A 16,945-nucleotide genomic window follows, 5' to 3' on the forward strand; every position below is an offset into this window, starting at 1 on the left:
CAGTAGTTTGATGATGGGCAGCACTACTTGTAAACACAGCTGTTCCCATGGTTTTTTTTACCCCAATCTACCACTTTTCCTATCTCCTGTACTGTTCAGTAACATCCTTTCCTTTAATCCTCACCCCCCAGCCAGTATTCTAGTAACCTATCTTTGAATCAACCTATGGTATTTATTGAGTGATTATGTGCAAACCGCAGACCTAAGTAGTTGGGAAAGTACAGTACAATTAGTGAGATAAGGAAGCATGTTATTACTTTTCCCTTCTACCTAACAGCATTGAGATCTCTCTTTTAGTGGGTATGAGGCAGGGTAGTCATTAGGGAAGGTGAAGGAAGAAAATGTTTGAGAATACTAACATAGGTTTATTTATCTCTTTGGTCCACCAACCGATTGTTTCAGGCACTTTAAGAAGGTAGGTTGAGTCACATTTTCCATTTCATCCATTGGTGATATTATTGTCCATGAACCACAGTTTGTGTAAATTATACTTTTAATAACTAGCATGGTTCTCCCACTGCATGAATTACTTCCTAGGAATAATTTAGAATACCTTTTTTTTTTTAAAGATTCACTTGTCAATTTAGCCCACAAAGGTACCATTTAGTTAATCACTGCTGCACTAATTAGTGTATCAATTGGCATTCCAATGTCCTAACAGAGTAAATAGGTCCCCCAAAGGGCTTAATTTATCCCAAAGGGGAATATGATAGGGGTGTGAATTGCCTGTGGTACTTCTGATTGAATTACTGGCCCGTGCTTGGATGCTCTTCTCTGATCTCCACTCAGTTGAAGGGTTGATTTATGACGTGCTAATGAGCCATGTTGTCGTCTGATTGGTTGGTTGAAATATCTGCCACTCACACAGAATATTTTTCTCCCATTGCTGCTTGTCATTACAACTGGCAGGAAGAAATTTCAGGCCATATTATTTTTATTTGCTATAGAACACCACCGCAAACCTCACTGTATCTCGGCCCTTCAGAAGGTATCCTGCTGGTCAGGGCATTCCCCTTTATAATGCCCAGCCCCCACGTCCACCAGCCCTCTCAGAGGTCAGAGAGGAGGTCACTGGGGGCTTTGGAGGGGCAGTGTCAATGGAGGGGGACAGAGAGGTGACTGCTGGAGGGATGGGATCAGGGCTCACCAGAATGCCCCACCTCTCTCTTCCCTGGCTCCTGCCCCTTGTTCTAGGCCAGTGACTAAAAGGAAGTCACTGGATGAGATTTGGATGACATGGTGAGACAACAGCAAGACACTGCAGCCATCTAACTGGTCACCTTGGAGGATTTTGACAATAATCCTTTATGGAACCATGCCCCAAAAGAGATGGGGGAATCTGATTGACTAACTTGTATAGCCAGTATACCTCCTTTCCTAAATCATTCAATTCATGCGTAAGGTGTTTGAGTGCTTTGAAGCCAATGATGAGGAGTTTTTGTTTGATATAGGAGTGGATGGACTACCACTGGGGTTTTCTGAGGGGTGGGGAAACATGTCCTGAACGTTTCTGTAGAAAAAAGATGCGGGCAGCAGAGTGAAGTATGGACTGGTTGTGAGGAGCAATAGAAGACTGGGAGGTCACCAAGGAAGCTTGACAGTAATCAGGGTGTGGTAGGATGAGTGATCAGATTAATGTGAAGCAGTTTGGGTGGAGAGGAAAGGGCGGATTTTAGCTATGTCATGAAGGTGGGACTGCAGGATTTAGTGATGGATTGAATATGTGCGTTGAATGAAAGAAAGGAGTTGAGGATATGGCCAAGTTTATGGGCTCGTGAGACAAGAAGGATGGTGGCGTCGTCTACAGTGATGGGAAAGTCAGGGAGAGGACAGAATTTGGATGGGAAGATAAGGATAGAGAAATTCATTTCTTCAAGGTGTGTTTTCCATCTCAGTTTAATAGACGTGGTAGGAGAAAACATTAAAAAAGCCAATCGATTATCATAAACTAAACTGGGAGTTTCCTATCATTGTTTTAAGAAGATTCAGCTAATCGGAACTGAATGGAGGTGGGAATGTGGGAAGGAAGAAAATGGGTGGAGGAGGTGGAAGAAATAGGATGGTAGAATCATACAATATGGTAGTTACAGAGAAGCAGCATGGCTCAGTGGAAAGAGCATGGGCTGGGGAGTCAGCTTTGTGACTTTGGGCAAGTCACCTAACTTCTCTGTGTCACAGTTACCTCATCTGTAAAATGGGCATTAAGACTGTGAGTCCCACGTGGAACAACCTGAGCCCTTTGTGTCATCCCCAGTGCTTAAAACAGTGCTTCACTACATAGTAAGCGCTTAATAAATGCCATTATTATTATTATCATTGTTATTGAGCACTGCAATAGGCACCTGGGACAGTGCAATACTGTACAGTTGGTAGAAATGATCCCTGCCCATGAGGAGTTTACAGTGTAAATGTTACATACTTCAGGGGTTTCCTTAAAAAAAAAAATATTGGGAGGAAAATGTGGACTGAAAACAGGAAGCATTTCACATATACTCGAGACGTTAGACCTGTCAACTCAAGGCACTGCTCAATTTTCTCTCTCCTGAGATGAGGGAAAAGGTGCAAAGCTATGGTTTGGTGAAAACGGGGAGAAATTTGTGTAAACTGTACTGATGGGCATGCATTTAGACTGTGAGCCCCATGTTAGGGACTGTGTCTGATCTAAGTTATATCCACCCAAGGATTGACACATAGTTAAGTATTTAACAAATATAGTGATGATGATGTTAAAAATAATGGCACACACAAAGTGAGGAGAATCAGTAGGCATGATGCATGAAAAGTGTGAGAATTGTTCTTAAATTGCTGCACCTCGCATTATATATTGGCAAAATAAGGTTAGGCGTTGTTTTGGAAAATAGAGCTGAAAGATGAGATTGTAAAATACTGCATTTTCACATACAGTAGTGATGGTGATAGAGAAAAGAACAAAAGGAAATGAGCACATATTTAAATAAGTAGGACTTAAATTATAAGAGTGAGGAAGAATATTCTGTTCATAAGGTTGGTTAAATGCAGCAAAGACCCCCAAAAGATGGCAGAATATGGAAGTGAGGATCAAGGACCCCAGGGTGGCAATAATTAAGTGGTGCCCAGGGTCCAGTTCCTGGTAAAACAGGAATGTTGGCCTCAGGAGCCAGGCTTGTAAAGTCCTCGAGGGCAGGGATCGTGTCTACTTAATAGTATTCTTGCAAATGCTTAGTACACCATCCTCTGCAGAGAGTAAGTGCTCAATAATTACCATTGATCGACTGATCCTCTGCCATGTCAAAGTTTGACTCTTGGAACGGAGAGGTATGACTAACATCCGTGAGTTATATTTATGTCTACTTCCCCCCCTAGACTGAGAGCTTGTTGTAGGCAGGGAACATGTCTACCAAGACTTGTTGTATGCTACTCGCCCAAGTGCTTAGTGTAATGCTCTGCACACAGTAATTGCTCAAAAAATACCATTGATGATGATAGTGATAAATTAAACCGGATACCCTCCCGAAGCATCTTCTACCTAGAAGGTACTATGATTCCTTAAAATCATGGAATCTTTTTTTTTTTAAAGGAAACCCCCAAAGAATGTAACGACTAGTCTGTAAACTCCTTGTGGGCAGGGATCATTTCTACCTACTCTAGGATATCGTTGTCTCCCAAGTGCTTAGTACTGTGTTCAGTAACTACTAGATTGTATGATTCTACCATCCATGATTTCCATGAAAATCTTAATCTAAGAAAATTGTATTTGATAAATCCGATTTACACGGATGCTTTGTTTTTGATCCTGAAGCCAGATTAGCTACTTCTGGTCACCTATTTTTTTAATTAATCTGAATCTTCAGAGGTTGAAATTATCACTGAGATACTTTGCTTCGGTGAATGCCACAGTTATTTTCTAAACGGAAAAACCCCAACAGTTTATATGCCATGGACCACCATAAGAGTTAAGAATGAACTCGAGCTGCCGGTGGATTAGGTTGAAAACATTTAGGGGCCTGTTTTAAATGCCGCTGCGCTTTGAAGTGGCGGACGTCTTCTAAACTCTGCTCCTGTCTCTTTTCCACGCCACTGAATTAATCCCACTTAGAAGCTATTTAAGTGACGGGGATGATGGTAGAAAATCAGGTTAATGCGGGGGGATCTCCACTGTTGGAAGTCTGCGGTTCTTTTGCAGTTTGATGTTCAGAAGTCAATATTTGCCTCCCATCTGTAGCTGGGCGTGTGAATTGCACATGACGCTGAGTCCAGCTGTCCCAGCTCCCTCCGGTGGCCTTTGCGGCCACCCAGAGCCCCGCACTGATAGGCTGCTCGGTCTGAGATGCGTGAGTCGGTGCGGCTCGTCATCTCCAACCGATGAAAGCAAAGAAGAAGGTGGGAGAGAGAAACAGAAAAAGAGAGGCACACAGAGAGAGAGACAGAGAGAGGGGACGGAAGCCACTTGGCAGAGGCGGAGAGTTCGGTCCAGGGAAGTGGAGCCGCCGCTGCTTACGGCTGCCCCGGCCCCAGAGGCTGACCCTGCCCCAACCGACTTCCCCTTCCCCAGCGACTACCCCTTCCCTAGCCCCTTCCCCAGCGCTGCCCCTTCCCCAAGCGACTGCCCCCTCCCCAGAGACTGCCCCTTCCCCAGTTACTGCCCCTTCTTTACCCCCTTTTCCAGCACTTCCCCTTTCCCAAGCGACTGCCCCCTCCCCAGAGACTGCCCCTTCCCCAGCCACTGCCCCTTCCCTAGCCCCTTCTCAGTGCTACCCCTTCACCAGCCCTTCCCCCTCCCAGAGACTGCCCCCTCCCCAGAGACTGCCCCTTCCCCAGCTACTGCCCCTCCCTTAGCCCCTTCTCCAGCGCTACCCCCTCCCCAAGCGACTGCCCCCTCCCCAACGACTGCCCCTTCCCTAGCCCCTTCTCCAGCACTTTCCCCTCCCAGAGACTGCCCCCTCCCAGAGACTTCCCCTTCCCCAGATACTGCCCCTTCCCTAGCCCCTTCTCCAGCACTTCCCCCTCCCAGAAACTGCCCCTTCCCCAGCTACTGCCCCTTCCCCAGCTCTTCCCCTCCTCCAGCGCTGCCCCTTCCCCAGCTCTTCCCCTGCCAGAGACTGCCCCTTCCCCAGCTACTGCCCCTTCCTTAGCCCCCTCCCCTGCGCTGCCCCTTCCCCCAGCGACTGCCCCCTCCCCAGCTCCTGCCCCTTCCCCCAGCGACTGCCCCCTCCCCAGCGACTGCCCCTTCCCTAGCCCCTTCCCCAAGCGACTGCCCCCTCCCCAGAGACTGCCCCTTTCCCAGGGACTGCCCCCTCCCCATTGCCGCCCCTTTCCCAGGCGGGAGTCCCAGCCCCCTCCCCAGCTCCTGCCCGTTCCCACGCTCCCCTAGCGGCTGTCCGGCCTCGGCTGCCCCTTCCCCAGGCCCCTTCCCCTTCCCCTCGGGCAGGTCCTCGCCGAGCCTCCTGCCTGTGCTCCCCTCTCCTTCCCCGGCCCGCTGCCCCTCCGCTCCCTCCGCCGCCTCGGGCCCGCGGGAGCCGCCAAGACGCCGCGGATCCTGTACCGCGCTAAGGGCGGCTCGGCGGCGAGGATGGGCCGGCAGGGGCCGGGGGCCGGAGGGGCCGGGGGCTCCGGGGGGTCCGCAGGGTCCGGAGGGTCCGGAGGGTCCGGAGGATCCGGGGGCCGGTCGATGCAGCGCTCCCAGAGCCGCAGCAGCCTCTCCGCCTCCTTCGAGGCTCTGGCCGGCTACTTCCCCTGCATGAACTCGCTGGACGAGGACGAAGGAGGTGAGGAAACGGGAGGGTCTTTTTTGGGAGGGTCTTGGGGAAGGGACCCTCCCCACCCCCCCCCCTTCTCCCGGCCAAACTCCCCGGCTCTAAATGCCCCCGGAGCGGAGAGCTGCGGGGACACCGACGCGGGGACCTCGTCGGAGGCAGGGATTGAGTCCCTTTAGTGCTGGATCCTCCTCTCCCCAGCGCTCAGTACAGAGCTCTGCACCCAGGAAGGGCTCAGTACATAGGACTGGAGCTCCTCTAGACTGGGAGCTCGTCGGGGCCGGGGAATGAGGACGTTTATTGCTGGATCCTCCTCTCCCCAGCGCTCAGTGCAGCGCTCTGCACCCAGGAAGCGCTCAGTACACAGGACTGGAGCTCCTCTAGACTGGGAGCTCGTCGGGGCCGGGGAATGAGGACGTTTATTGCTGGATCCTCCCCTCCCCAGCGCTCTGCACCCGGGAAGCGCTCAGTACATAGGACTGGAGCGCCTCTAGACTGGGAGCTCGTCGGGGCCGGGGAATGAGGACGTTTATTGCTGGATCCTCCTCTCCCCAGCGCTTACTACAGCGCTCTGCACCCAGGAGGCGCTCAGTAAATAGGACTGGAGCTCCTCTAGAGTGGGAGCTCGTCGGGGCCAGGGAATGAGTCCGTTTATTGCGGGATCCTCCTCTCCCCAGCGCTCTGCACCCAGGAAGCGCTCAGTAAATAGGACCGAAGCCTCTCTAGACAGGGAGCTCGTCGGGGCCAGGGAAAGAGTCTGTTTATTGCTGGAACCTCTTCTCCCCAGAGCTTAGTACAGCGCCCTGCACCCAGGAAGCGCTCAGTAAATAGGACCGGAGCTCTTCTAGGTGGGGAGCTCGTCAGGGTCAGGGAATGAGGCCGTTTATTGCTGGATCCTACTCTCCCGAGCGCTTAGTACAGCACTCTGCACCCAGGAAGCGCTCAATAAATAGGACTGGAGCCCCTCTGGACTGGGAGCTCATCGGAGCCGGGGAATGAGCACATTAATAATAATAATGGTATTGTTAGGCGCTTACTATGGGCCAAGCGTCAGATTGTTGGATCCTACTCTCCCGAGCGCTTAGTACAGAGCTCTGCACATAATAAGCACTCAGTTAATACAGTTAGGAGCCCCTCTAGACTGGGAGCTCCTCGGGGCCAAGGAATGTGTCCGTTTATTGTTGGACCCTACTCTCCCGAGTGCTTAGTACAGGGCACTACCCGTAGGAAGTGCTCAGTAAATACGACTTGAGCCCCTCATGACTGGAAACTCGTTCAGGGCAGGGATGGTCACTCTTTATTGTTCTAGTGTACTTTCCCAAGCGTTTAGTACAGTGGTCTGCACACAGTAAGCGTGCAGTCAATACAATTGAATAAATGAATGGTTGAATGATCAAGGGAATAAGCTTGAGTGTGAACAAACTTGTCCCTTTAGACTGTAAGGTCTTTGTGGCAGGGAATTCATTCATTTAATTGGCTTTATTGAGCACTTACTGCGTGCAGAGCACTGTACTAAGCTCTTGGAAAATACAGTACAGCAATAGAGACAATCCTGTGACTGTTTATTGTGATAGCATACTCTCCCAAGCGCTTAATACAGTACAGTACAGAGAAGCAGCATGCTATAGTGGATAGAGCATGGGCCTCAGAAGGTCATGGGTTCTAATTTCGACTGTACCACTTGTCCGCTGTGTGACCTTGGGGAACTCACTTCACTCTTCTGTGCCTCAGTTTACCTCATCTGTAAAATGGGGATTGAGATTGTGAGCCTCACATGGGACAGGGGACTTGTGTCCAACCAATTTTGTTTGTATCCACCCCAGTGCTTAGTACGGTGCCTGGCGCAAAGTAAGTGCTTAACAAATGCCGTGATTATTATTATTATTGTTACAGTGCTCTGCACACAGTATGCGGTCAGCAAATACGATTGAATGATTGGGAGAGTGGTAGACCCTGAGTTTTAAGAAGCTCATCCCTCTAGACTGTACGCTTGTGGCAGGGAATGTGTCTGTTTATTGTGATAATGTACTCTCCCAAGCACATAGTACAGTGCTCTGCACATAATAAGCGGTCAATAAATACGATTAAATGGATGAATGAATGAAGAAGAGGGACGCCAAGGTGAGAGCCAGCGGTTGGCTCATTCCCTGGCTACCTGGACATGCTCCCCTGCACACCTCCAGGCCGGAAAGAAAGTTCTCGGGCCCAGCCCTTTCAGCTAACACCCTCTCTGCCAGAGAGCTCCAGAGACTGAAGCAGCATGGCTCAGTGGAAAGAGGCCGGGCTTGGGAGTCAGGGGTCATGGGTTCGAATCGCAGCTCTCACATTTGTCAGCTGTGTGACTGGGCAAGTCACTTAACTTCTCTGTGCCTCAGTTACCTCATCTGTAAAATGGGGATTAACTGTGAGCCTCACATGGGACAACCTGATTACCCTGTACCTACCCCAGCACTTAGAACAGTGCTCTGCACATAGTAAGCGCTTAACAAATACCAACATTATTAGCCTGGAACCCTGGGCCACTAGCCTGATCTCCAGTGGCATTACTCAGGTCCTAAGACTGAGACGAAGCGAGCAGAGTTTTGTAACAAGAGAGGTGGGGCCTGGTGGGTGCACCCACTAAGTGGGTCGTGGAAAGTTCAGACTTGTGCGATAGAATATTGTTCCTTTAGATTCAATAGAAATACAGCAGCTATTTGCAAATCAGCATAATTAAACTAGAGGCTGGTTGAGAATGCTTTATCAAGTTAAAGCTGTTTGGTCACTTTTGCTACGTTTTACATTCAAAATAGGGGCGAGTCTCCAGCCAGTAGATTAAACCAATCATTTGAGCTCATTTGTGTTACACCAATCTACACATGCACAGAATGCTTGTAAATGTGCATATAGTTGTGTTTCAATAATGTTATTATTCCAAATAACCACACCATCAGTCGGTTTGTCGTGGTTCTTACAGTAAGGTATAGTGTATTGTGAATGAGAAGAACGCTTTGATTTAGCAGGTTGCCTTTGCTAAGTGTAGTTCAAACAAAATATTTTTCTAATTACTTTTTGTTTTTGACAAGACTACCTTTTTCAGTCAGGCAGGACTGGGTATGGGTTTCGGTCACCACCATCACTTAATAGGCTGTAACCAGAGTGACAGTATTTATATAATAGGAGAGGGGAGCAGAACATATTGTCCTTTTGGAACCTTTATGAAAACACTGAAGAAAAAATGCAATCAAGTATAATTTCCCTAAAATACAGCTTTAGTCTTTCCAGACCTGAGGAAGCTCACACAATGATTTTATTTTTTTTTCTTTTCTTTTCGAAATGGAATAAGAGGACAGGAAGGACCTTCAGTCATTGTAGCAGTTGCTTAAGCTGATAGGGACACTCCCCAGAAAAATGAAAGCTCTGTTCAGTACATCTGTCATGAATGAAGGCTGTTTATTGTGCAGGTAAATTGAGAAGGAATGAAATAGAGCAATAAAATTAAAAGATTTTAGTAAGATTCCCCCTTAACATAATCTGAAAGAAAGGTTTTCCCTATCTTAACGAGTTATATGTGTTATGAATTGAACTCGAGCCAATATAGAAATCTCAAGCATTGGAAAATTCAGGGTTAGGTTTGCTGTCTCTCCTGCTCCTCCAATCACATCCCCACTTCACCAAATCCCCTCAAAAGGGGCAAGAATCTTGTTTTTGTATTTTAATATTTGATAAACTTTTTAGGTCAGGTCAAAAATACCACAATTTGTGCTTTTCTGGCTCAATCATATCGACTATTTTCCCTTTACTAACATTCACCAGAGCTATCTGAGTTGGGGAGAATGGAGGAACTATAGAGAGTGTAACCACTCCCAAACTGTATACAAACTTCAGAAAAAAGCTTTAAAAATGTTTCCTTGACACTATGATTACCAAATGTGTTGAAGGTGCTAAAAAAAGGCCAGAGAGGCACAAATAGTACATTTTATTCAATTATTGAGCAAAAGTAACTACAGAATCCTTGAAGCAGCATGGCCTGGTGGATAAAGCAAGTACCTGCATCCTGATCTTGGTTCTTTCACTTGTCTGATGTGGGACCTTGGGCAAGTCACTTAAGTTCTCTGTGCCTGTTTCCTCAACCACAAAATGGGGATTCAATACTTTACCTGTTCTCTCTCCTGTTTGGACTGTGAGCCCCATGTGGGACAGGGACTGTACCTAACCTAATTAACTTGTATCGCCCCGATGCTTAGAGCAGTGCTTAGACACATAGTAAGTGTTTAACAGGTACAAACAAAAAATGTCAATAGCATGCTTGTGAGTTTCGGCAGATAGCACAAAATCGATTGTTTGCTGTGAAGACTAAAACTACTTGTCTCTGACAGTCAGAATGACGTTTCTTATGGTAATAAGCATGCATATGCAGTTTGTGGGAAGAAATATTGAACAAGAGAGTATTGCTGTTCTTAGTCAGCTAGTCACCAGGAGATTTCCCCAGCATCAAAAGATTTTAATTATAAGGAAAACTACGTCTTTGATTACATTCTGATGGTATATTGCCAGATATATGAGCTTTCATGTGAACAAAAGTTAATATTTGCAACAAATCTATGATAGCCCTTGCAGAGAGCAGACACCTGGATGTGTGTGACATCACACACAATACGCAGGGCATGCATCAGGACGGGATGTCATCTCCACCTTTTCCATTCATTCAGTCATATTTATTGAGCGTTTATTGTATGCAGACCACTGTACTAAGTGCTTGAGAGAGTATAATTTAACAATAAACAGACACATTCCCTGCCCACAATGAGCTTATAGTTTAGAAAATGAGCTTTGTAACCTTTTGAGACCACCTGAACTTAGTTTGGTGTTTTTTTTCTTTATGTGGGGCCCCTTAGCCCTTCTACTTAACCCAGAGCCTTTGTATTCCCCTCCCAAATCCCTGTAAATGGAGGTGTCACTTCCAAAGGTACCCTGAGGTATAAGGAAACTGGATGCTTTAAAGAAGAACCAGATATAAAGGCCCCTAGTGCTCTTTGTCAGTACCACAGAGGGGACAGGGCAATTAACAACTGGATGGACTGCCACCTTAAATCTGAAATTTAATGATTACATTTATAAGTAGCAAAAAGACATCAGCAAAAATGGGGAAATGTCATATCTCAACTATGGAGTGGGAGCTGTTGAAAACTGTTGGAAAGATCAGAATCCCATTTCTTCTTGATCTTTTCTGCCCACTTGATTTTCTGTTGTGGCACTTGAGAAAATGGAGTCAAATGCACTTATATATGAAGTAAGGTTTTATGTGTCTGTTCTAATTGCTATTCCTTGAGGAAATCCTAAAAAAAGTGATATAGATCATTTTACCTTCCTACTGTTCAAAAAATGGGACTCATAAACACGTCTATTATATTTTTTTCTTAAAGTTAGAATTTTGCTTGGCAATCCCGTGCAGAAGAAAGTGTCTCCATTTTCCCAAACTAGGTGTTGGATAGTCAGGCTTTGTAGAGGATTTTAGGCAGCCTTCCCTGAATAATTTCACAATACTCCAGTCACATCCACTGAACAGCCACTCTTAGCAGTTATTTAAGTCCTGTCTTCAGCACTTATCCGTGTAATAGTTATTTGACTTTTCACTTGGTTGTCCCATTACTTCTTCTGCAACTACATCCTGAGATACTTGAAAACTTACTATTTTATCCTCTAGGCACACTATTTGTAAAGAGATTTTGTTTGTCAGTCTGTCACTAAGGTTTGGTGAGCTCTTTGAGGTCAGAGAAGATAGCTTCACCTTAGTTGTACTTTCCCAGTCGCTTAGTAGGGTGTTTTAGTCTCCGTAATAACCAGTGATTGATTGACTGATTGCTACCTATTCCAAATATAGTTGTCATTGCAGAAATCAAGAATATTTTATAATCCCACAGTGTTTTATAGTGGCAAATGTGCAATCCCAGGCGATGGACTCTGAATCGGACCGACCGATAGAAATGCTAGCAATTTTTATCAAGCTAAATATTAGACATGCTCCTTTTTAATCATCATTCTGGCCTTGAAAGAAATTTAAGACTTTAATAGCCATCTTATCCTTGCTTATACTCCCTCCGTTAGTAGAACTGCACAGCTAGAAGGGACCTTGAGAGATGGTTGTCAACTCTGTATCTTTTCTTTTTCTTTTTTTTTTTTTTAATGATTCCAGAGATGGAGGCCACACAGCCTCCCTCCATAGCCTGGCCAATTGTTTCATGACCTTAAGAGTGAAGAAGTTCATATTTATGACCAACTTAACTCTCCCCTGTTGTAATTAAGGCCCATTTCTTCTTGTTTGGGCCTTTCAAACACAGAGGACACCTGGTTGGTATTCTCTTAAAAGCCTTTTATCACTCAAAGTGTATTATTAAGGCTTTTCTCTAGGCTATAATAACCCAACTCCTCTAACATTTTCTTTCAGGATCTATATGCCATCCTTGCAATTATTTTTGTTACTTGTCTGTAGATTTTTTTTCTAGGTTTCTCCGCACAGTGATCCAGCAGACTGACCAATGCAGAGTCTGGCATAAGAATTTCTTTCTGTCCCAAATATATTCTATTTGTGTTACTTCATCTCAGTTACATATTGGCTTTTTAAGTAATAGCAATCCTGCCAAATTCAGCTTCTTTTCTGCTGTTCTCCATTGGTGCTAACTAGTCTTTTTCCATTCTGTATTTGTGTGGTTTATCCATAGATGGGCTGCCTTGTATTTGTCCCTACTGATAGCCATCCAGGTTTTGTAGGAGCTTTGTTTCATTGTAGCATGATCACTTTGAATTCTGTTCTTGCCTTCAAAATGGCTAGCTGTCCAGTATAGTTCATCCGCAGACCTGAAGAGCGTCCTCTTGATTCCCTTGTTCAGTTAACTGCCGAAGCAGTGTGGCTAATGGAAAGAGCATTGGCCTGGGAGTCAGAGCGCCTGGGTTCTAATCCTGGCTCTGCCATTTGTCTGCTATGTGACCTTGGGCAATTCTCATAAATTCTCTATGCTTCAGGTCCCTCATCTGCAAAATGAGGATTTTGCAAAATGAGGACCTGTTCTCCTCTTTACAATACTGTGAGCCTCATGTGGGTTCTGATTATCTTATATCTACCCAGTGTTTAGTCTAGTGCTTGATGCATAGAGCTTAACAAATTTCATTATTATTGTTTAATTTTTTTATTATTATTATTATTAGATTGAATGGGACTGGACTGACATCCGAGTCCTCTGACAACGTTAGCTCTCTTCCCATTTCCGTCTCCGCTGACAGCAAACAATGGGTTATTAACCTTTGGGTCTGGCCTTGGAAATGAGTTACACATCTATTGAACAATAATCTGGGCAAGATCATCTGTCCTATTTTGCCAGTGAGAATATTGAATGGATGGGATAAAAAAAAGATTGAAGTGTAGATGGACTATAACTATTGCTTCCATTTTTTAACAAGTAAGAAGAAATTAAGAATTTCTGCCCCATTTGCTTTTCCCCAAGCCAAGTTGGTTGCCTCATGTGGACTAGTAAAGACAAGTAAAGAGTCATATCTCCCCCTTGAAGATATCTAGACTAATAAAGAAAGTCTATCAACTGGTTAAGGTCCTGTTTTGTTATAAATATATCTTTCACATGGAACATTTACATTGTTTTTAGAGCAAGGGATGTTTTGTTTTCTTGAGTTCTTTTTCAGCTGAGCTCATGTAGTAAAATGGTTCTTTTTAAGTTTTGTTGCAATATTTTTCAGAGTAATGCTATTGGAACAGCCTAATTTAAATCCAGAATATGAATAGATAATTTCTTTTGATGCTGGGTGTGTAGTTTTCTAAAACCAAATCTTTTGCGATTGTGATTCCAATCCTGGTTCTGGGCTCTGAGTTCTGCCATATGCATAAAACATTGTTAGTGTTTGAGAAATGTATTTGTTAAAAATAAGTCCAGTTTTACCCAGAATGAGTCAACATAAAACCCCAGAAACTGCCTTCTGTGTATCTTCAAACAAGTTTGGGGCAGGATCTCAGCTCCTTGAGTGTAATCTGTTAGAAGACTATACCCACTCTGTGTATGGTTCCTTCCCTTTTCAGTTCCAGTTGCGGGCAGCACCGCTTAAGGCAGGCTGTGGGCAGCTGGATGAGAAGCAGCTCGCCTACTGGATAGAGCACTGGCCTGGGGGTCAGAAGGACCTGGGTTCAAATGCCGGCTCTGCCACTTGCCTGTTGTGGGACCTTGGCCAAGTCACTTAACTTCTCTGTGCCTCAGTTACCTCATCTGTAAAATGGGGATTGATTGTGAGCCCCATGCAGGAGAGGGACTGTCTCCAAATTGACAATCTTTTATATACCCCAGTGCTTAGAACCATGCCTGGCATATAATAAGCCTTTGGGGAAGCAGCGTGGCTCAGTGGAAAGAGGACTGGCTTGGGAGTCAGAGGTCGTGGGTTCTAATCCCAGCTCCGGCACTTGTCTGCTGTGTGACCTTGGGCAAGTCACTTAATTTCTCTGTGCCTCAGTTACCTCATCTGTAAAAATGGGGATAAAAAAATGTGAGCCCCACGTGGGACAATCTGATTACCCTTTATCCACTCCAGCGCTTAGAACAGTGCTGTGCACATAGTAAGCGCTTAATAAATACCATAATAATAATAATAACAAATACCATTTTTTAAAAAGTAGTTATATGCCTCCAACTATGCATTGACCTAGGCATCTCAACAAAATGTCACCCTGACTAGTCTCTCTAGTGGCATGGAACGTGTCTACCAACTCTGTTATAGTATACCCTCCCAAGCACTTAGTGCAGAACTCTGCACACGGTAAGTGCTCAATAAGTACAATTGATTGGGGTGCACAGGATTTTAGATACTTGGTTTCCAGATGATTTCCAAATATGGGGACAGGGTGCCAGATTACATAATCCCCCCCGGGCATCTGCTGCTGGGGCAGTTCCCTCCCATATTACCAGGGTACCAAGAGCTGCCTTCGGCTGTTAAGGAGACCCAGGGACTCGAACCAGTCTAAGGGGAGGGCAGAACATTTTTGCTGTCCAGTAATTATGCCAGTGAAGCAGGGGTAAGCTGCTAGACTGATGTACCAGTCTGTTAGTCTCCCCCTCTAGACTGTAAGCTCGTGTGAGCAGGGAACTTGTCTACCAACTCCTTTATGTTGTACTCTCCCAAGCATAGTACAGTGCTGTGCACATAATAAATGCTCAATAATATGGTTGATTGATTTTACCAGCTTGCCTGGCTGAACCAGGGGGTAGGAGGAAGGGGAAAGGAACATAAATGGGGAAGGGTACTTGCTGGCTTCTGGGCAGCATGACAAGCAAGTTCAACATATTCTTGGCAGGTTGAAATGAATTCAGAAAGTAAAAAGATTTATAAAGGAAAACACTTTTGAAACATTACTAGAATTATTCATGCAAAACCAACTCATTGGCAACATATGGGTAGGGAATGTGTCTGTTGCTGCATTGTACTCTCCCAAGTGCTTGGTATAGTGCTTTGCAAAGTAAGTGCTCAGTAAATATGACTGAGTGAATGAATGAACAACTTGATTCACAGAATGTCATGTGTCTGTATACAGAGCTTAAAAATTATGGATACTGCAGAGAGAACACAAATTAGATATGTGGCTTTCTTTAATTGTTACCTGGTACTCTTCTGGTATCCCCTACTGTTTCCTCTGCTTCCTAGTAGAGCAGTGCCTTTTTCAGGTCTAGCTAGAGACTGAAAAGGTAGACCACCTGTATTCTTTCTAAATACACACCTAACATTCATTGTTTTACTGAATAATGCCCAAATGCCAGGAGACCACCAGTTCATACTCTTCTTCTTTCTTCTATGCCATTTCAACCTTTCCCTTTCTCCTTCTTCACCTTTCTCCTCTAGCACATAAGTAGTTATCTCTACCTTTCATTCAACCATTCATTCAGTGGTATTTATTGAGCGCTTACTGTGTACAGAACACTGTACTAAGTAGTTGGAAAGTACAATTCAGCAATAGAGAGAGACAATCCCTGTCCGCAATGGGCTTTAGGGGTTGGGGGGAGGGAGAACAGACATCAAAACAAGTAAACAGGAATCAATATAAATAAATAGTATTATACATATATACATAAGTACTGTGGAGCTGGGAGGGGGGATAGCAAAGGGAGAGAGTCGTAGTGATGCGGAAGGGAGGAGGAGCTGAGGAAAAGGGGGCTTAGTCTTGGAAGGAAGGCCTCTTGGAGGAGGTGTGCCTTCAGTAGGGCTTTGAAGGGGGGAAGAGAAGGACATGGGCCAGGGATCGGAGGGAGACAAGCGAGATCGAGGCACAATGAGAAGGTTAGCACCAGAGGAGCGGAGCTGTAGAAGATGCAGAGAAGTAGAGCAGAGATGTGGGCTGGGATGTAGAAGGAGAGAAATGAGGTGAAGTAGTAAGGATCAAGATGATGAGAGCTTTGAAGCCAATAGTGAGAAGTTTTTGCTTGATTCGGAGGTTGATAGGCAACCAATGGAGATTTTTGAGAAGCAAGGTGACATGACCCTGAACATTTCATGTAGAAAGATAATCCAGGCAGCGGAGTGAAGTATGGACTGAAGTGGAGAGAAGAGGATGTTGGGAGGTCACAAAGGAGGCTGATGCAGTAATCCAGTCGGGATAGGATGAGTGTACTAATGTGGTAGCGGTTTGAATGGAGAGGAAAGCGGATCTTGCCGATGTTTTGCAGGTAGGACTGGCAGGCTTTGGTGATGGATTGGATATGTTGGGTGAATGGGAGAGCAAAGTCAAGGATAGCACCAAGGTTACGGACTTGTGAGACAGGAAGGATGGTGGTGCCATCTATAGTGTTCATGTATATTCAACTGTACATTTATTTATCCTGATCTTTCTATCTGTAACTGTTTTTGTCTATCTCCCTCAGAGTGTAAGCTCCTTGTGGGCAGGGAACATGTCTGTCAGTGGTATTTGAGTGCTTACTGTGTGCAGAGCACTGTACTAAATGCTTAGGTAAGTACACAGCAATAGGGTTGGTAGACATGATCCCTGCTCCCATGAGCATACAGTCTCATGCTTCCTGGTGAGACTGGTGCATCAATAAATAACTCCCTGTGGGCAGGGTTCCTGTCTACCTGCTCTATTTTGTTGTAATCTCCTCAGTACTTTGCACACAGTAAGTGCTCAGTAATTACCATTGATTGAGTAATGACATTGGAAAGTATGGAAGAGGCAGACCAACAGCTAGATGGAT

At 45.4% G+C, this 16,945-nt stretch overlaps 1 protein-coding gene across 35 annotated transcripts in view; it reads left to right on the forward strand.

Annotated features, from left to right (window-relative positions):
- RIMS2 (regulating synaptic membrane exocytosis 2) overlaps positions 1 to 16,945 on the forward strand; it is a 695,597-nt gene that overhangs the window by 657,141 nt on the left and 21,511 nt on the right. Inside the window, exon 1 of one of the 35 annotated variants that reach the window (XM_029062361.2) lies at positions 5,605 to 5,744. The exons of the other annotated variants lie outside the window; for them this stretch is intronic. Within the exon in view, the coding sequence (XP_028918194.1) occupies positions 5,648 to 5,744 (97 nt within the window). The 5' untranslated portion in view covers positions 5,605 to 5,647. Of the gene's footprint in view, positions 1 to 5,604; positions 5,745 to 16,945 lie in introns of those variants that run through there. 35 annotated transcript variants of the gene reach the window in all.

The sequence above is a fragment of the Ornithorhynchus anatinus genome, chromosome 4 (genome assembly GCF_004115215.2).
Source record: "Ornithorhynchus anatinus isolate Pmale09 chromosome 4, mOrnAna1.pri.v4, whole genome shotgun sequence".
NCBI classification, from domain to species: Eukaryota; Metazoa; Chordata; class Mammalia; order Monotremata; family Ornithorhynchidae; genus Ornithorhynchus; species Ornithorhynchus anatinus.